The sequence below is a fragment of the Tupaia chinensis genome, unplaced genomic scaffold, assembly GCF_000334495.1.
Source record: "Tupaia chinensis unplaced genomic scaffold, TupChi_1.0 Scaffold148557_1, whole genome shotgun sequence".
NCBI lineage: Eukaryota > Metazoa > Chordata > Mammalia > Scandentia > Tupaiidae > Tupaia > Tupaia belangeri.
Genome location: NW_006208406.1, coordinates 1642357 through 1662733, shown reverse-complemented (window position 1 = coordinate 1662733; position 20377 = coordinate 1642357). Strand labels below are relative to the sequence as shown.

Genomic DNA, 20377 nt, shown 5'->3' with positions numbered 1-20377 from the left:
TATTTGCAAATCACCTATTGTTAAAGATTGCTTTTGTTCAGAACTCAAAACTCAAGAATACAATTCAATTTTAAAATGACATTTTTTTAATCCACTTTTTTTTTTTAAAGGATTTGTCATAGAGTGAGTGCACTCGCCAGAGAGACAGTGACAGTGAGAAATCACCCCCACCAAAGGGAATGACCACGCTCCACTCTCTCTTTTTTATTCTCTTCCTGGGATTCTGGGCATGTATGCACAAACACCCAGCACTATTTTTAAGCCACAAGGTCCAGGACTTGAACCGTGGTTGACCATGTGGGAGTCTATTGCCTTAACCACCATGCCACCTGTTGGCCGCTGAACTGGGCAGATTTTAATATACATTTTACCAAAAAAGATTTAGTCATTACAGAAATGCAAATAACACCTACAAAGAGCACTGTACCTATAATAAAAGGAAAAGAAAAAACACCCTAGGTTTGAGAACTATGTAGCCCAACTGAAACTGATACATTCCTTACAGGAATACAAAAGGAGAGCCACTTTGGGAAAGTTTGGCCGTTACCTATAAGGTTACCATGTGACTCAGTGGTCTCTTCTGGATATACACAGGAGAGATGAAAATTCATGTTTTCATCTAACAATTTACAGCACCTTTATCCATAAGCAAAAACTGGAAATGGTCCGAATGCTCTTCAGCTGTTAAAAGCATAAAGCAATAAAAATGGACACACTATTGACAGATACAGCCTCCAATGCATGATACTAAGTGAAAGAACCCAGATTCCAAAAGCTATGTGCTGTATGATTCCATCTATATGAAATTGTGGAGAAAGTAAAACCAGGACAGAACAAATAATTATCAGGGATCAAGACTGGAGATGGGTTTTGACTATAACGTAGTGAAATGAGATTGTGGTGGATAATGGAATTGTTTTTAAGTGTTAGCAAGGGTTGAGTAATGGAAACTTAATTTGCTTTAGAAGGATACTTTGCTAGCACCTTGGAGAGCCATTGGCATGCTCTGGCCATGCATTACAGCACACAAGTACACAGCTAGATATCTGCGTAACTGTTACTCTTTAACTGTAGATCGATTCAACTGCAGGTTGAGAAGGTTGCCATTGCTGCTGATATGCACTATGTAATTAGGCCTACGATGGTTATGTCTGCACTGAGTATGTTTTTTTTTCCTTGTCATCATTCCCTGCACAGTGCAGTGTAACAGCTATTTTAAAAGCATTTATTTCATATTAGATATTGCAAGTAATCTGGAGATGACTTAAGATGTATAGGAGGATGTGAATATGTTATGTGCAAATATTTCATAATTTTATGTAAGATTTATTGAGCAAGCTCAGATTTTGATATCTTCTGGGATGCGGAGACCCTGGAATGAGTCCTCCACAGATAACCAAAGGAAGACTGTGCACAAAGTGAGATAATAATTTGTGTACAAAATGAGATTACAAGTATGTTTACAGATCCATTTGTTTTTTGTTTTGTTTTGTTTTAATTTCCTAAGGGACATTTGTGCTTGCCAGTGAGAAGAAAACTGAGAAAGCACCCTACCCCATGGAGCATAGTGACACCACAATCCTTTCTCCATCTCTCCTTCCTTTCAGGATTTTGGTCGCAGCACACACTGTGCCTAGCATGAACCACCAGAACCAGGACCTGAAGCACATAGTCAGCTATGTGGGATCTAGCCACCTTAACCCCATGTCATCAGCTGGCCCATTAGTTGATAATTATTGAAGTGGAGGCAAGCTAAATGCCTAACAGGCAAATGGTTGAATAATGACATTTCTTTAAATGATACAAAGTTTTAAAGTATGTAGAAGAATGCTATGTATTCTTAGGTACATAAACATAAAAATATTGGAATGTACATTGTAATTGTAAAACAGTCAAGCTCAGGGTATGTAGGAAGGGAAATGGGAACATAGAGGCTTCAGCTATATCAATATATACCTTGATTGTTTGATAGTTAAATAAGTGAAACTAAACAGTACTTTTTTTCTTTCTTTTTAGTTTTTGCTATAGGTTATGTGCCCTTACCAGAGAGAGGGAAAGTGAGAAACCACCACCCAGAGGCATGACCACCCCACAATCCCTTTACCACTCTCCTTTTGGGATTTTGGGCACACACGCACATACACCCAGTAATCAAGGTGCTGAATCCAGTACTCGAACCACCAAGACAGCCATTGGGATCCAGCACCTTTACCTCCATGCCACTTGCTGACCCCTAAATAATATTTCTTAAACTTCATACTCTTCATTGAAATACTGCATGAAAAATAATTCCACTTTCAATATACATTTCTTAGGTATGTTACCAGAAGTATTGAATAACAGAGTATTACTTTAATTTTGCTATAGCATGCATGGGTTTGTGGGAGAAAGGGAGAGAAAGCACCCACCAGGAGGATGGCCACATTGCAATCCCTTCTTCTCCATTCTCTTAGCATTTTGGACACCCACACACACACCCATTGTGTTTTTCTAGCCATGTGGTCCAGGATTCAAACAGCACAGTTAGCCATGTGGAATCCAGTTGCCTTAATCACCACACCACTGGCTGGCCCATGTGTGTTACTTTTAATAATAGTAATTTTTAAAAAATTAATTGACACATAATTGTACATAATTGTACATATTTATATGGTATAGTGTGATTATTTGACACATGAGTACTATGTGTATGGATCAAATCAGAGCAATTTATGTATCCAATACCCCAAATGTTAATCATTATTTTGTGTTGGCATCTTTCAGTGTCCTCTCTTTTAGCTATCTTGAAGTGTACAGTGTATTCTTATTTATTATAGTCACAGTGCTGTGCTATAGAAACCTAAAATTATTCCTTATGTCTAGCTATAATTTTGTATTCAACCAAAATCTTGTGATATTTTCCCATACCAGCATTCCCAGCCTCTGATAATGATTTATTTTTTCTCTCTACATTTATGAGATCAATTTTTTTTTAGCTTCTACAAATAAATGAAAGCATGCAGTATTTCTCTTTCTGTGCCTGGCTTATGTCACTTACCGTAATGTCCTCTAGTCTCATTCATGTTACCTTGAATGATCAAGTTTCATCCTTTTTTGTGGCTGAGTAATACTCCATTGTGTATATATACCACATTTGCTGTATCTGTTCATGTACTGATGGACACTTAGATTGAGTCCATATCTTAACTATTGTGAATAGTGCTTAAGTGAACAAGGGAATATAGATATTTCTATGATATATCGATTTCCATTTTTTAAATATGTATAACCTTAAGATTGGATTACTGGGCCATAGGATAGTTCTATTTTTAGTCTATTGATGAACTTTTATACTGCCTTCATAATGGCTGTACTAATTTGCGTTCCTACTGACAATGTACAACTCCGCATCCTTGCCAGCATTTGCTATTTGGGTTTTTTTGTTGTTGTTGTTTTTGTCTTGTTTTATCTTATATAGAAGCCTTTTTTTTTTGAAAGAGAGATTTTTGCTATAGGGCACATGTGCTCACTAGAAAGAGAGAGTCAGAGAGACAGAAAGTGAGAAATCCCCAGGGAGGACGGCAATGCCGCAGTCCTTTCTCCTTCATTCTCTCAGGATTTTGGGCACACACACACACACACAGCATGAGTTTCAAGCTGCCAGATCCAGGACTTGAACTACAGTAAGTCACATGGGAGTCCAGCACCTTAACCACTATGCCGTCTGCTGGCCCCTATAATAGCTTTTTTTTTCTAGAAGATTTTGCTATAGGGCGCATACGCTCGCCAAAAAGACAGAGAGAGACAGAGAGACAGAAAGCGAGAAATCACCCCCTAGGGGGGATGGCCACGCCACAATCCCTTATCCATTTTCCTCTCGGGAGCTTGGGCACGCACACACACGCGCCTGGTGTGAATTTAAGCCACCGGGTCCGGGGCTTGAACGATGGTCGACTACATGGGAGTCCAGCAACGTAGCCATTACACTAACTGCTGGTCCCTATGATAGCTATTTTAACTAGAATGAGATGATACTTTTTTATGGTTTTTCATTCACATTTCCCTAAGAATTAGTAATATTGAGCATCGAGATCAATTGCCCATATTTTAATAGGATTATTTGGTTTATTTTTCCTTGCCAAGTTCCTTGTGTATTCTGGATATTAGCCCCTTGTCAGATGAAAATTTGCAGATGTTTTCTCTGATTCTATAAGTTCTCTTTTCACTATGTTGAGTCTTCCCTTCACTCTTTAAAATCTTATCACGTTAATAAAACCTTGTTGTTCCCTTTGCCTGAATGTTTGAGGCAATGTTGTTTTAAAAATCTTTGCTTAGACCAATGTTTTGAAGCATTTTCCCTGTGTTTTCTTATATAGTAGTTTCATACTTTAAGTCTTAAAATTAAGTCTTTGGTCCATGTTGATTTGGCTTTTGAAACTGGTAGGAGATAGGGGTCTGGTTTCATTCTTCTTAGGAATATCTACTTTTCCCAATTCTATTTGTTGAAGACTGTCTTTTGTCCCCAATTAATATTCTCTATCACCTTTGTGAAAAATCAGTTGTCTGTGTATCTGTGGGCTTATAATATTTCTGGGTTGTCTGTTCTGTTTTTGTTTTTTGTTTTTGTTTTTTTATCTATGTTGCTGTTTGAATGCCAGTATCATGCTGTTTTAGTTACTGTAGCTTTGTGTAATATATTTTGAAGTCTGGTAGTGTGATCCCTCCAACTTCTTCCTTTTGCTCAAGTTTGCTTTGAGTATTTATAGTTTTTATCATTCTCTACAACTTTCTTTGCCAGAGGGTGTGTGTGCATGCTGAGACTGACAGAGAGGGAGAGGGAGAAAGCACCCTCCAATGGGGTATGGTTATGCCACAATACTTTTTCTTCATTTCTCCATCCTATTGGGAATTTGGATACCCCTGAACATGCACCTGGTGTGTCTCAAGCTGCTGGGACCAGGATTTGAATCATGCTCAGCCACGTAGGATCCAGCTCTTTTAATCACTAGATCTTGAGGCCAACTCTCTATAAATTTTATAATTGTTTTTTCCTGGATTTCTATGGAGAATGCCATTGGCTTTTCAATAGATGTTGCATTAAACCTGTAAATCTCTTTTGAGTTGTATGGACATTTTAGTAATATTAATTTATCTAATCTATGAAGATCGGATATCTTTCCATTTTCTTTGTGTCTTCTTCAGTTTCTTTTATCAGTCTTTTACAGTTTTCACTGCATGAATTTTTCTCAATCTTGCTTAAATTTATCCCTAGATATTTTACTTATTTTTTTATTTTTGTAGCTATTGTAAATGATACTGATTTTTTATTTCATGATTTTAATATATTCTTAATACGTTGTCATGACTGTATTTAAACAACAAATACATTAGTCCTCATTTCAGAATGGAAAGAAAATTATCTGAATTTTGTCACTTTTATGTCACATTCATCTAATTCTGAATAACATTATTCAGAGTTTTTTTTCAATTCCATTTATTATTATTATTATTATTTTAAACATTTGATCATTATGCATCATTTGACTTATAAAGAGAATTTACCCAACATGAAGTACACCGCAGATAAGTCTAGTCAAGGATACTATACACGTTATCATCAATGGGTAATAACCATTTCTATATCCTACAAATGTCCTGCTCTCTTTTTTTCTCCCTGATTTCTTTCCTTATTCTTTTCTCCTCTCCCATCTTCTTTCCACTCTGGCTCCAGGGTCTGTAACTATTTCCAATGCTTTTATGTCCTCCAATCTTATCTCTACTATAGAGTGTGGACAGTCAGTATACATTAAGTGAAGATACACGATGTCTCTCTTTCATAGCCTGGATTACTTCACTCAGCAATAAATCTTCCATATTCAACCACTTTCTATCAAATGCCAGGGTCTTGCTTTTTTATGGCTGAAAAGAATCCCTGGGAGTATATGTGCCACACTTTTTTAATCCATTCATCTGTTCATGAACATTTGGGTTGGTTCCATGTCTTAGCAGTCATGAATAATGCCACAATATATATTGATGTGCAAGCACTTTGCTGACTAAGCATTCTCCTGTCCTTCGTGTAGATACCAAGCAGTGGAATTGCTGGATCATATGGTAGTTCTATTTGTAGGTCTTTGAGGAACCTCCATATTGTTTTCTACAGTGGCTAGACAAATTTACATTCCCACCCACACTATAAGAGGTTCCTCTTTCACCACAACCCTGCCAACACTTACCATTTTTTGTATTTTTAATCTTCACCATCCTGACAGGGGTTAGGTGGTATCTCATTGTAGTTTTAATCTGCATCTCCTTTATGATGAAGGATGTTGAGCATTTCTTCACAGGCTTTTTGACTGTTCGTATGTCTGTCTTAGAGAGTTTGTTGTTCAGCTCTTTTTCCCATCTTTTAATTGGGCTAATCAATTTTTTTCCGGGTAAGCTACTAGAGAGATTGTTTTCTTGATTTCTTTTTCCATTTATCATTGTTGTATAGAAGTGCTACCCATTTATATGTGTTGATTTTGTATTCTGCGATTTTATTGGATTTGCTTATCACTTCTGTGAGTTTCTCTTTGTGTTCTTTAGGTTTTGTTTGTTTGTTTGTTTGTTTTTTACATAAAAGATCATGCCATCGCATAGAATAACAGTTTGACTTTGTCTTTTCCAGTTTGGATGCCCTTAATTCCATTCTCTTGTCTAACTGCTCTGGCTAGGGCTTCCAAGTACTATGATGAGTAAGGATGATAAGCATGGGCATCTTTGTCTTGTTTCAGTTTTCAGTGGAAAAACTTTCAGTTTTTCCCCTTTAAGTGTGATGTTAGCTTGGATTTGGTATATATGGCCTTCAGTCTGTTGAGGTACATTTCTTTTATACTACTTTGCTGATAATTTCTATCATGAAGAATGCCGAATTTTACTAAATGCATTTTCTGCACTGATTCAATCATATGATTTTGATTCTTGATTCCATTAATATGATGTGTCATGTTATTGATTTGTGTATGTCAGGTTATCCTTGCATGCCTTTGTAAACTTACACTTAATTGTAGTGTTAATCTTTTTGATGTGCTTTTCAATTTGGTTTGCTGGTATTTTGCTAAGGATTTTCTCCTCTGTGTTCATGAGGAATCTAGTCAGTAGGGTTTTTGTTTGTTTGTTTGTTTTTGGAGAGTTTTGTTTTTGTTTTTTGTTTTTCTTATTCGGCACTTGCACTCGCCAGAAAGACAGAGAGACAGAGAGATAGAAGCGAGAAATCACCCCCCAGAAGGGATGGCCGCAATCCCTTCTCCTCCATTCTCCTCTCAGGATCTTGGGCACGCACGCACACACGCCCGGTGTGAGTTTAAGCCACCAGGTCTGGGACTCGAACCGCAGTTGACAACATGGGAGTCCAGCGACATAGCCATTATGTTAACTGCTGGTCTCTAGAGAGTAGTTTTTTGTTGTTATTGTACCCTTGTCCAGTGTTTTGTTTGTTTGTTTGTTTGTTTGTTTTGGGGGGGGGTTGAGAGGTTTTTGCTGTAGGGTGTGTGCACTCGCCAGAAAGACAGAGAAAGACAGAGAGACAGAAAGTGAGAAATCACCCCCCATGGGGGATGGCCATGCCGCAATCCCTTCTTCTCCATTCTCCTCTCGGGATCTGGGGCACACACACACAAACGTGCCCGGTGTGAGTTTAAGCCACCAGGCCTGGGACTCGAACCGTGGTCGACTACATGGGAGTCCAATGACATAGCCATTACGCTAACTGCTGGTCCCTCCCTTGTCTAGTTTTCATATCAAGGTAATACTGACCTTGTAGATTGACTTAGGAAGAATTGCCCCCCTCCCTTCAATTTTTGGAATGATTTGAGAAGAATTGATGTTCTTATTCCAGTGTTTTGTAAACTTCATTAGTGAAGTTATCTTGTTGTAGGCCTTTCTTAGTTAGGAAACTTTATTACTGATTTTATGTCATTACTCATTTTTTGTTTGTTCTTTTTTTCAGAGAGAGTTTATTCCTTGTTTTTTTTGTTTGTTTGTTTTTTTCTTGCTATAGGTTTTGTGTGCACTCTCTGGAAAGACAGACAGAAAGCAAGAAATCACCCCCTAGGAGTGGTGGCTATGCCACAGTCCCTTCTCCATTCTCCTTTCATTCTCCTTTGGGCACACATGCACGCGCACGCAGCGTGAGTTTTAAGTCACTGGTCTGTGGTCAACTACATGGGAGTCCAGGAACATAACTATTATGCCATCTGCTGGGCCCCAGGTTGTCTATTTCTAACCATGTCACTCTTTTATTTTTTTTTTTTCCGGGGCTGAGTGGGCTTTAGTGGGCGGCGGGTCAGTCCTTGGCGGCCGCTTTGCGCATGGCGGCCAGCAGTTGCTCAGCTCCTCGCGCTTCCTCTTGGCGCGGATGTGCGTGCCCACCTGCTTCTTGATGAACTTGAGCGCGCGCTTGTCCTTGGACACCTTGAGCAGCTCCATGGCGCGCCGCTCGCAGGGGGCGAAGCCGCACACCTCCCGGATTCTGTCAACGCACGAACTTACTTGGTGTGCTTGGTGAGGCGCCCGCGGCGGGGGCTGTGCCTCGGCTTGCTCACGTTCTTGGTCACCTTGTGGCCCTTGTTGAGTCCCACGGCCATGGGGTACCGCAGAGCCCTGGCTGCGGCTCTGTAATGACGACTGGGGCGGAAGCCCCAGGTCACTCTTTTTTTTTTTTTTTTTTTTTGGAGAGGTTTTCACTGTAGGGCGCGTGCGCTCGCCAGACAGACAGAGACATAGAGACAGAAAGCGAGAAATCACCCCCCAGGGGGGATGGTCACGCCGCAATCCCTTCTCCTCCATTCTCCTCTCGGGATCTTGGGCATGCACGTGGGCACACGTGCCCGGCGTGAGTGTTAAGCCACCGGGTCCAGGCCACGAACCGCGGTCGACTACGTGGGAGTCCAGCAAGATAGCCATTACGCTAACTGCTGGTTCCCGCCCCATGTCACTCTTGTATTTATCTATAAACTTATCCATTGTCTAGGTTTTCCTGTGGCATATAGTTATTTATACTAGTCTTTAATGATCTTTTATATTTCTGTGGCATCACTAGTAAAGTCTCCTTTTTCAATTCTGATTTTAATTTGTGGGATTTTCTCTGTTTTTGTTTGTTTGTTTGTTTTCCTTAGTATAGCTAAAAGTTTGACTATTCATGTTTCAAAACAACTTTCTGTTTCTTCTATTTAAAAAAAATCAATTTCATTTATTTCTGCTCTAATCCTTTTTTCCTTCAACTAATTTTGGAATTAGTTCTTGCTTTTCTAGCTTCTTGAGGTACATTATTAGGTCATTTATTTGAGGTCTTTCTATTTTTTGATACAGGCATTTATGGCTGTGAACTTCCCTTTTAGTTCTGCTTTTACTGTATTTCATAGGGTTTGGTATATAGTAGTAGTATTATTTTCCTCAAGAAATTTTTCAGTTTCCTGTGATTCTCTCAGTAACCCATTGGTTGTTTAGGAATGTGCTGTTCAATATTCATGTATTTACTGGGGCCAGCAGGTGGCATGGTGATTAAGGAAGCTGGACTCCCACATGGCCGACTGTGGTTCAAGTCCCGGACCTGGCAGCTTGCTTTCTCACTTTCTTTCTCTTTGTCCTCTCTCACTCTCACTCTTTGTCTCTCTGTCCCTCTCTGGTCAAATTTTAAAAAAGAAAATCGATAAAGTTAGACTAAAAAATATCCATGTATTTGTGATGACCAGAATTCCTTTTGTTATCAATTTCTACTTTTATTCTATTTTGGTCATTAAAAAAAAAAAGTACTTAATATGATTTCTTTAAAAAAAAATTTTTTTTTTTTGAGGGACCAGCAATTGGCATAATGGCTATGTCGTCGGACTCCCATGTAGTCGACCGTGGTTCGTTTCCCAGGCCCAGTGGCTTGAACTCTCACTGGGCACATGTGTGTGCATGCCCAAGATCCTGACAAGAGAATGGAGGAGAAGGGACTGCGGCGTGACCATTCCCCCATGGGGGTGATTTCTCTTTTTCTGTCTCTCTGTCTTTCTGGCAAGCACACGTGCCCTATAGCAAAAACCTCTCCAAAAAAGAAATGTTTTTTGAGGCTTGCTCTATGGCCTGTCGTATAATCTAATCTGGAGAATGTTTCGTGTGCTGAAGAGAATAATACATATCCAACATCATTGTATAGTGTTCTGTAAATGTCTGTTAAGTCTACTTGGTTTGTAGTGCAGTTTAAACCTGATGTTTCTTTGTTGATTTTCTGTCTGTGTGCTCTGTCCATTGCTGATGGTGAGGTGTTCAAGTAGGCAACATATAGTTGAGATTTCGTTTTTGTTTTTTGTTTTTCATATTTTTGTTACATAAGGTGCATGTACTTGCTGGAGAGAGACAGCGAGAGTAAGTTAGAAATCATCCCCCAGGGAGTTTGCCATGCTGCAGTCCCTTCTCTTACATTCTCCTCAGGATTTGGGAGATGCACACACATGCACCTGGTGTGATTTTCAAGCTACAGGTCCAGAGCTTAAATCATGGTCAGTCATTTGGGAGTCTGGTGCCTTAACCACCATACCACCTGCTAGCGCCTATAGTTTTTTTGTTTTGTTTGTTTTAATCCATTCAGCCACTATTGTCTTTTAATTGGACAGTTTAGTTCACTTACATTCAAGGGAGTTGTTGATAAGGACTTGGTACTGCTGTGTTGTTACTTATTTTTTGGTAATTTGGAGAAAGTTAATCAATATTTAGAAATTTTTTAAATGTTATATACAGTTGACCTTTTTTTAGAATATTTTTAATTGTATTATTTTAGAGAGATTTTTGCTATAAGGTGTGTGCATTCACTGGAGAGACAGAGACAGACACTGAGAAGTCATCCACTGGGGGAAATGGCCACACCTCTATCCCTTTTTCTCCTTTCTCCTCTCAGGATTTTGGGCATGCACGCACATTTTCCTGGAATGTTTTAAGCTTCCAGGTTCGGGACTCGAACTGTGGTCAACTTTGTAGGAGTCCAGTGATGTAACCATTATGCCATCTGCTGGTCCCTATTATTATTTTTAAAATTTTTCTATAGGGCATGTGCATTCAGCAGAGAGAGACACACAAAGGAGAGAGAGAGTGAGTGAGAAAGCAAGCTGCCAGTTTTGGGACTCAAACCAGAATCAGCTAAGTGGGAGCCCTTTACCTTAACCACCACACCATCTGTTGACCCCCAACATTTTAGTTGGTTCCAACTTCAAAAATTAAGCGTTAAGTTAAATGAATGAACATGATTCTATTTTTAAAAATAATTACTTATTTAATTTTATTATTATTGTTTAATTTGACCAGAGAGAAACAGAAAGAAAGGGAAAGTGAGAAGACAAGTCACCAGGTGTGGGACTCGAAGCATAGTTGACTATGTGAGAGTCCAGTGCCTTAATCCACTACACCACCTGCCAGCACTGTGATTTGGGTTTTTGTAGGTTTTTTTTGGGGGGGGGGGGCAGTTATAACTTTATTTGGAAATCAGCACTTAGTGCTTATCCACACTGACTGTAAATTTTTGAAAGTGTTAACAGGTCCATAGGTCACCAGAGTGTAGAGTTTGTTGGGTGAATCTTTATCCTCAATACTTTTTCTGGAAAACTACACACAGATACCATACAGGACATGCCTTATTCCTTTGGCCCAGACAGCTTTGTTGAGCCTGGTATCAATTCACACATCTGGAGTCTCATCTGCTTCATGGCAAATTTCTGTATTTCTCTGAGTGCCCCCCACGCCATGGATGCACTTGTGACTGTTGATGGTGTATTCCTGGGTCACCCCCTCGTTGATGGCAGAACAACCCTTCTCTCCACCCTTTTTTTGAGAGAGCTATTCTGCCTGGCCCAAGTTGGAAAGACCATGATTCTATTTTTCTTTAAATGTAAATTTCAAAATGTTAAGGCCACTTTAGCTCTTAAATACTCAAATTGGGCTAAACTAATGGGTGGATGTTCACAAAAAAAAAAAATCCACTTATAGATATAGTTAAGCATTGATGTTTAAGAGTGTGCATGTAGTATTTTACTCCATTTTTTATCAGTGACCTTTCCATAATTGTAATACCTTTCTGTGCATTTATTTAATTTCTCTTGTGGTCCTTGGGGACCTAAGTAAATAGCATCTCTTTTCCTCACTGAAGTTCTGAACCAGTTGAGATATAAAATTGTATGTGTGAGATTCAGAACAGCTCTTCATTATTGTACAGGCCAGGGGAGGGAAAGTTGCTTACTGAGACAGTCAGATTAGCCTTGCTAACTTCCTGCCCACCAATTCTACCTCACACCTAAGTCTACACTAGACCAGCTCATTTTAAGGAAAGTTTGTATCTGCAGAACAGACCTGCTTATCCAGGTCATTGTTTCCTATTCACTAATCCAGGTAGAGGGAAGGAAAAGAGATCAACCCCTCACCATACAAGTAACTCATTTGTCTCCCAGAATAGGATATAGGGGTGCATGAGGAGGCAAGAGCGCTTAAGTCAACCATCTTATGCCACCTGAAGTGAGAGAAAAGTAGATTTTTTTTTAGAATTATTTATTCATTTCTGTTGTTGTTATTATTTTAATTTGACTGTGACCAGAGAGAGAGAAAAAGGGAAAGTGAGAAAGCAAGATGCCAGGTCCAGGATCAAACTGCAGTCGGCCATATGGGAATCCAGCTTTTAACCACTATGCCACCTGCCAGCCCCCAAAGTAGTTTATTTTTGAAGAGCACTTGCTGTAGCCTTTTACTGTACAATATTTCTTTGTATTAAAATAAAGTAGAGGGGCTAGCAGATAATGTAGCGATTACATCGCTGGACTCCACATAGCCGACAATAGTTTGAGTCCCAGACTCAGTGGCTTGAAAATTACATGGGACATGTGTGGTGCGTGTCCAAGATCCCAGGGGGAGAATAGAAGAGAAGAGATTGTAGAGTGGCCATGCCCCCAGGGAATAATTTTTTATTCTCTCTCTCTCTCAGTCTCTCTCTTTCTCTGGCAAGCACACGCATCCCTATGACTAAAACCTCTTGAAAAAAAAAAAGAAAAGCAGGGAGTAAATACTTCAGACATCTTGGCTGTTGTGCTAGTATGTAGTTCTACCAATTCAGAGTTTTCCAAACCTAATCAGTCATGTATGAGCACAGATTATCCTGGGCATGATTTAGCGTATGATGTTCTCACGGGGAGACCTTACTGTCTAATAGAAGACACACATAATTACAGTATTATTAGTGGTACTTGCTGCCATAGAAACATGAGCCATGTTTTGGACATGTAAATGATGGAGAAGTTAATGAGAATTGGTTATATATTTAAGGAAATGTATTTCTTTGTTAAATACATGCATTAAGATTTGATAAAGTTTTGAAATGGAAATCCTAGTTCATTACGAATTTTTCACCATTCTCATAGATATGGCTAAATTCATCACTTCAGATAAAGCATAGTTACTTGGCCAAAACTTAACTTTTTCTGAGCTTGAGTTTTTGGTTATTTGCTGTTAGTTTTATGCCATCAAGGTGTTTTAAGGGGAAAACTATGTGGCATGACATTTTTGTTTACTAAGTCCTTTAAATTAAAAGATGGGGGAACATATTTCTTCCTTAGAGATATTCTCAAATGAGAATGGGCCAAGTGTATTTTAAGAAGTAACTTAGTCCTGGGACCAGCAGACAGTGTAATAGTTAGGTCGCTGGACTCTCATATAGCTGACCGCATTTCAGGTCCCGGACCCGGTGGCTTAAAACTCACGCCGGGCACGTGTGTGTGTGCATGCCCAAGATCCTGAGAAGAGAATGGAGCAAAAGGGATGGCAGCATGGCCATCCCAATGGGGGGTGATTTATCACTCTCTGTCTCTCTGGCATGTACACACACCCTATAGCAAAAAATCTCTCTTTAAAAAAGGAATAACTTAGTCCCAGGTAGCAAACTAACTGCATATAAAATTTGAATAAAGAAGATGTTAATCATGCTTACTTTGAAACTACAATCCATATCTTCTTGTCTGAAAATATCGAAATTGTTATTAAGTGGTGAAATCTTAAAGCAGCCCCAGTGAGGAACAGCAAGATCGTGGGCAAATGGGAGGACATTATGGGAATGAGTATGGTTATGAAGGGGATAGGAAGATAAAGATAAAGGGGATAGGAAGCATAGCCGAAGGAGAACGAATGGATCTTATGTGTTTTACAGTTAAACTTAAGTTGTAAAAATATGCAAAAAGGCCTGAAAAACTTGTCAGTTAATCACTTTGATTTGTAGAACAATAGAATTACTAATGATTCTTATATTTCCCTGTCAGTACCGTGAGATTCTTTTAGGAAGAGGAAAATATGTAATAGTTAATGTCTCATGTAGAAAAAGTTTTCTTCATAGACAAAACATAAACTTCAGGTTCCTTAATACTCAGTTCCATTATTAAGACAATGAAAGAAACAGACCATTAATTTTAGTTCTTTCAACTCCTTAGACATCAGCCTGATACCTGTTACGTTTTTCTGTCGGCTGTCATGATTCATTCTACCATGTGGGCTATAAATGATAGAAATGGAAAATTTCAAATTAGCGCATCTTTGTAAAAACTGTTCTCCTTTCAATGTTACAGATTTATTTGAGGTTCCTAGATTATCAAATGGAGCACTCAAATGAATGCAAGAGAAACTTTGTCGCAGTCTATGATGGAAGCAGTTCTATTGAAAACCTGAAGGCCAAGTTTTGCAGCACTGTCGCCAATGACGTAATGCTTAAGACAGGCGTTGGAGTGATACGGATGTGGGCAGACGAGGGAAGTCGCCTCAGCAGGTTTAGGATGCTCTTTACTTCCTTCGTTGAGCGTAAGTAGATGGTTCCTACAGCATTTAGATTTTTACTTAATTTTTACTCATTCACAGTACATTTATTACATATTTCCTTCTGACAAAAATTGTACAAATCACAGAGCATATTTATAAGACATAACATTTATAATTTATGTGTTATAAATATTAATAAACTTTGTTATATACTTTAAATGACATATATATACATATATATACGTGTTTCATGTATATATGTACTGCCTGTTAACATATAGTGTGTGTGTGTGTACAGGAAGCTTTTACAGTAAAGGAAGCTAAGGAAAAAAAATGTTACTAGGATATTTATAAGGAAAATTTAGAGATTACTAAATTTCAGTCCCTGTTCTCAAAGAATTGACTGCTACTAGTTAAAAAAAAGTTAATGTATAAATTACAATACTGCATCATTATGAAGATGTAAACAGAATGGTAGAGCTTGCAGAAACAAGTATACTTTCTCCCAAGATTTGCTAATATAAAAATAATTATTAATTATATTAATTCAGCATGGTAAATAATTACGAATCCATCCAACCATGGTCGCCAAAGGTTTAGATATGCTATTGATGTTTTCTCTTTTTTAACTTTTTATCTTTTAATTATTTTAAACTTACAGGAAGTTGTAAAAACAGTACAGAGTTTACATGCCCTTCATTTACTAATGTTAACATCTTGTAAAACCGTAGTCAAACTTAACGGTATTACTCGCTAGTCTCTAGACCCTATTCGAGTAGCACCTGTTTTGCCCTTAATGTCCTTTCATGATCCACTTTCCCACAGTGCTTTTAGTTGTCAAGTGTCCTTAGCCTCCTCCGTATATGATGGTTATTCAGTCTTTCTTGGTCTTTCGTGACCTTCACACATTTCATCACTTAGTAGAATGCTCATCAGTTTGGGTTTATCTAATGTTTTCCTATGGATTCGCCCAAGGTTATGAATATCTGTCAGTAATACTGCAAGTATCGTGCCTTTCTCAGTGTGTCATACAAGCGAAATAGGGATACGTAATGGTGACTTGCAAATGTTAATTTCATTAAGGCGAAAACTAATTTCATTAGTTTTCTCCACTATAACGTTACTTTTTTGTTTTTTTCTCTCCTTTCTAATTAATAAAGTCTGTTTGGGACCGTGCAGATATTCTTTCACCCTCTAATTTTGGCAACAATTGATGGTTTCTGCCTGTACAGTTTATGTACTATTTACCTAATGGTGAATTTTTATTTTCATTATTTCTTCTACATTACTTAGAGTTATGCTGGGTAGAAAAGCTGTTCTTTTTCCCTCATGTATTTATTCAGTTATTTCTATCAGTATGAGTTCATGTATCTTATTCTATTACTCTATTATACCATAATACTATTGTTTTTCTATAATTCTAGCATTATTTTGTTGATCAGACTCCAAGCTTTGGTCATTGAGAGCTCCTTCAGGTCACATCCTCTATCTTTTCAGTGTACCCAATTATTATATTTTTAATCCCTTCCTTTCTGGCATTACTAGATGAACTTGTGTTTTTCCTGCCCCAACTCTAGAACCAAACATTTTTCCAAGAAATCCTTTCCTTATCTTACAGTGACAAATATAATTATATGTGATATATTTACTCTTTACTCATTCAATCATTTTTTTTTTTTTTTGGAGAAGTTTTGGCTATACGTGTGCTCACCAGACAGACAGAGAGAGACAGAGAGAAAGAAAGCGAGAAATCACCCCCCAGGGGGGATGGTCACGCTGCAATCCATTCTCCTCTTGGGATCTTGGGCACGTACGCACACGCCCCCGGCGTGAATTTTAAGCCACCGGGTCCAGGACGCGAACCGCGGACGACCACGTGGGAGTCCAGCGACACAGCCATTACGCTAACTGCTGGTCCTAACTCATTCAATCTTAATATACACATGAAGAAATTTCAGAATTGCTAGCCAGTATTCCCATGGGAGAGTCCTAGACTTTATTTGTATACAATTCTCTGTCTTTAGCCCTACTAAAGAAATACTGTTTTTTTAATTACTTAGGTTGGTTGGTTTCCTCTCATCTTTCCTTGTGGTTACACTATTCATTTCTAATCCACTTAGATTCATCTGTGACTGTTGTTATTTCATTTTGTGTCCACCTCTCCCCGCCCCTGCACATACACACAAATACTGTGCTTACTTTAAATTGTTTTTATTTTGGATACTAGGAACATGACTATTGTTCCCAGAGAGCTATACAAAGAAATACACAGTCAACCCTTGAACAGTGCAGGGGTTTGAGCACCAGCACTGCCACACAGTCAGAAATCTTCATATAGCTTTTTTCCTTAGAAAAGATCTCACTGAGTCACAGTTGTCCTGTCTAGACTCCCGAGTAGCTGTAACCATAGATATGTGCCACTGTGTCCAGCTTTTAGGGTGGGCCTGGAAACGAACCTGGATCCCCCATGTGTCCTCAGCCTACCAAGTAGTATTTGCTGCAAAGCAGCGCATGCGACGACAGGTGGACCCGTATATAACTGTTGATTTCCCAGTAAACCTACTGGTGACCAGAAGTCTTACTAATAATATTGAGCAGTTCATTAACACGTATTTTTATGTACTTTATATATTTATATGTGTTATATATAATTATGTGTTATAAATATTAATAAATTTTGTATTGTATATGTTAAAATAACATATTGTGTATATATGTGTGTATGTATATATACACACTCAATATCTTTATAGTAAAGGAAGCTAAAGAAAAAATGTTATTAGGATATTCATAAGGAAAATACACTCATACTATGTAGTAATAGGTTTTCATCATCTGTATATAAAATGTATTGTCTTTCTAGTAGTACTTATATTGGTGTTGTCTTATATGGTACAGAACACTAGATGTTGAACATGTTACAAACACTAGAAAACAAAATGGAAAGGTGATGTGAAAAAGAAATTCATACTTATAGGTATAATGATTCATATATTGATAATCAATAAGAAGTAATATGATCACTTTATGATAACCTAGATAATCAATGATTGCTTCACAATAGCCTAGTTGCTACACTAATGAATAAATCATCATAAAAATTTTATTTTACTCAAAGTTTACAGTATTACATGAAACACAATGAAATATATGTGAGACCCTCAAGAGGTCACTTTTTAGGGCAGTATGCAATTTATTGGAACACAATTGCTCATATAGAGATAATTAGTATCATAGGTGTTTTAAGCAGATACTTGCAACACTTAAGCTCATCAGACTAGCAACTTGGTCATAGTGTATGATTCTTTTGTTTGTTTCTGTATTCTGTAATAGTAGGTTTTGTTTGTTTGTTTGTTTGTTTGTTTTTTGAGAGGTTTTTCGCTATAGGTCCCATGCACTCACCAGACAGACAGAGAGAGACATAGAGACAGAAAGCGAGAAATCACCCCCCAGAGGGGATGGTCACACTGCAATCCCTTCTCCTCCATTCTCCTCTCGGGATCTTGGGCACGCACGCATACGTGCCCAGCGTGAGTTTTAAGCCACCAGGTTCAGGACACGAACCATGGTCGACTACGTGGGAGTCCAGCAAGATAGCCATTACGCTAACTGCTGGTTCCCTGTAGTAGTATTTTTGACAAAGGTTTTTATATAATTATTCATAAGGGATATCGATCTGATGTTTACTTTTTCTTTTACTTTTTTTTTTTTTTAGTTTTTACTATAGTGCCCATGTACTAGCCACAGAGACAGATGGGAGGCTCAGGGAAGGGGAGTGAAAAATCACTCCCCCCCGGGGGGGGGCACGCCGCAGTCCCTTCTTCTCCATTCTCGGGATTTTGGACACACACACACACACATGTGTCCAGCATGATTTTCTAGTTGCCTGTCCAGGACTCCAACTGCACAGTTTGCTGTGCACTTTCCAGCACCTCCACACCACCCACTGACCCTAAAGTTTACTTACTTATCTTTTTCTAGCTTCAGTATCAATGATCTATAGTGGTTAGTGATTAGTGTTCATTCAATTTTTTTGAAAGAGTTTGAGGTTTGCTATTAAATCTTTAAATGTGTAGTGGTATTCACCAGTGAAGCCATCTAGTCCAGGGCTTTTCTTTCCTGGGAGGTTTTTGATTACTTCTTTAATCTCTTTGCTGGTTATTGGTCTCTTCAAGATTTTCTGTTCTCAGGTTGCAGTTCTGATAAATTGTGGGTTTCTAGGAATTCATCCATTTCATCTAAGTTATAAATTTGTTGTCATACAGTGATTCTTATTATTCTTATTCTTTCCATATATGTAAGATTTGTAATAACGTTCCCATTGCATTTCTGGTTTTAATCATTTGAGTCTTTTTCTTTCTTTTTTTAGTCATTCCTAGTTATTTCTATTTGTAAAGTTTTTTTTTTTTCAAAGAACCAATTTTGTGGTCATTTGGCTACTGTTTTTCTATTCTTCATTTTATTTTTACTCCAGTTTTTAATATTGCATTATGTCTGCCAGTTTGAGTTTAGTTTGCTCTTCTTTTCCTAGCTCCTTACAATATAAGGTTACTTATTGCCTCCCCACACCTTGTTTTTGTTTTTTGTTTTTTGTTTTTTTAATTTGCAACAGATTGTGTGCACTCACCAGCGAGAGACAGAGGGAGAGAAAGAGAGCACCCGTCAGGACCAGTAGATGGTGGTGTAATGGTTACACTACTGGACTCCCACATGGCCAACCGCAATTGAGTCCTGGACCTGGTGGCTTAAAACTCAGCCAGGCACGTGTGCATATGTGCCCAAAATCCAGAGAGAAGAGTGCAGGAGAAGGGCTTGTGACGTGGCCATCACCCCAGGGGGTGATTTTTCACTTTGTTTCTCTTTCTCTGTCTCTCTGCCAGGCTCAAGCACTCTATAGCAAAAATCTGCCAGAAAAAATTTAAAATAAAAAAAGAAAGCACCTTGGGAACCAGCAGTTAGCGTAATGGCTATGTCGCTGGACTCCCACGTAGTCGACCGCGGTTCGTGTCCCGGACCCGGTGGCTTAAAACTCACGCCGGGCACGTGTGTGTGCGTGCCCAAGATCCCGAGAGGAGAATGGAGGAGAAGGGATTGCGGCGTGACCATCCCCCCTGGGGGGTGATTTCTCGCTTTCTGTCTCTATGTCTCTCTCTGTCTGTCTGGCGAGCGCACGCACCCTACAGTGAAAATCTCCAAAAAAAAAAGAAAGCACCTTCATGGGGAATGGCCATGCCACAGTCACTTCTTTTCCATTGCTCCCTGCTTTCAAGATTTGAGGCAAGCTCATACACACACCCAACATGTTTTCCAAGCCATCAATCAGGTCCAGGACTTGAACGGCGGCATCAGTCATGTGGAATTCAGCTCACTTAACCAGCAGACCATAGGCTGACCCTTTTCTTCTTTCTTAATGTAGGCAATTGCAGCTATTAACTTCTCTTTCAGCACTGCTTACAGTATTCCCAGCAAGTGTTTGGTATGTTATGTTTTCAAGTTTTATTTGTCTGAAGGTATTTCTAATTTCCCTTGTGACTTCTTAAAATGGCAATTTTAAAGAAGTATGTTGTTGTTTTATATTCCATAAATTTGTGTTTCC

At 38.7% G+C, this 20377-nt stretch overlaps 1 protein-coding gene and 1 pseudogene across 1 annotated transcript in view; one reads left to right on the top strand and one right to left on the bottom strand.

The window, feature by feature from the left end:
- NETO2 (neuropilin and tolloid like 2) overlaps positions 1–20377 on the top strand; it is a 79836-nt gene that overhangs the window by 40435 nt on the left and 19024 nt on the right. The window contains exon 7 of the mRNA XM_014585003.2: positions 14595–14823. Within this exon, the coding sequence (XP_014440489.1) occupies positions 14595–14823 (229 nt within the window). The remainder of the gene's footprint in view (positions 1–14594; positions 14824–20377) is intronic.
- Positions 8306–14082, bottom strand: LOC106734096 (60S ribosomal protein L36 pseudogene; annotated as a pseudogene).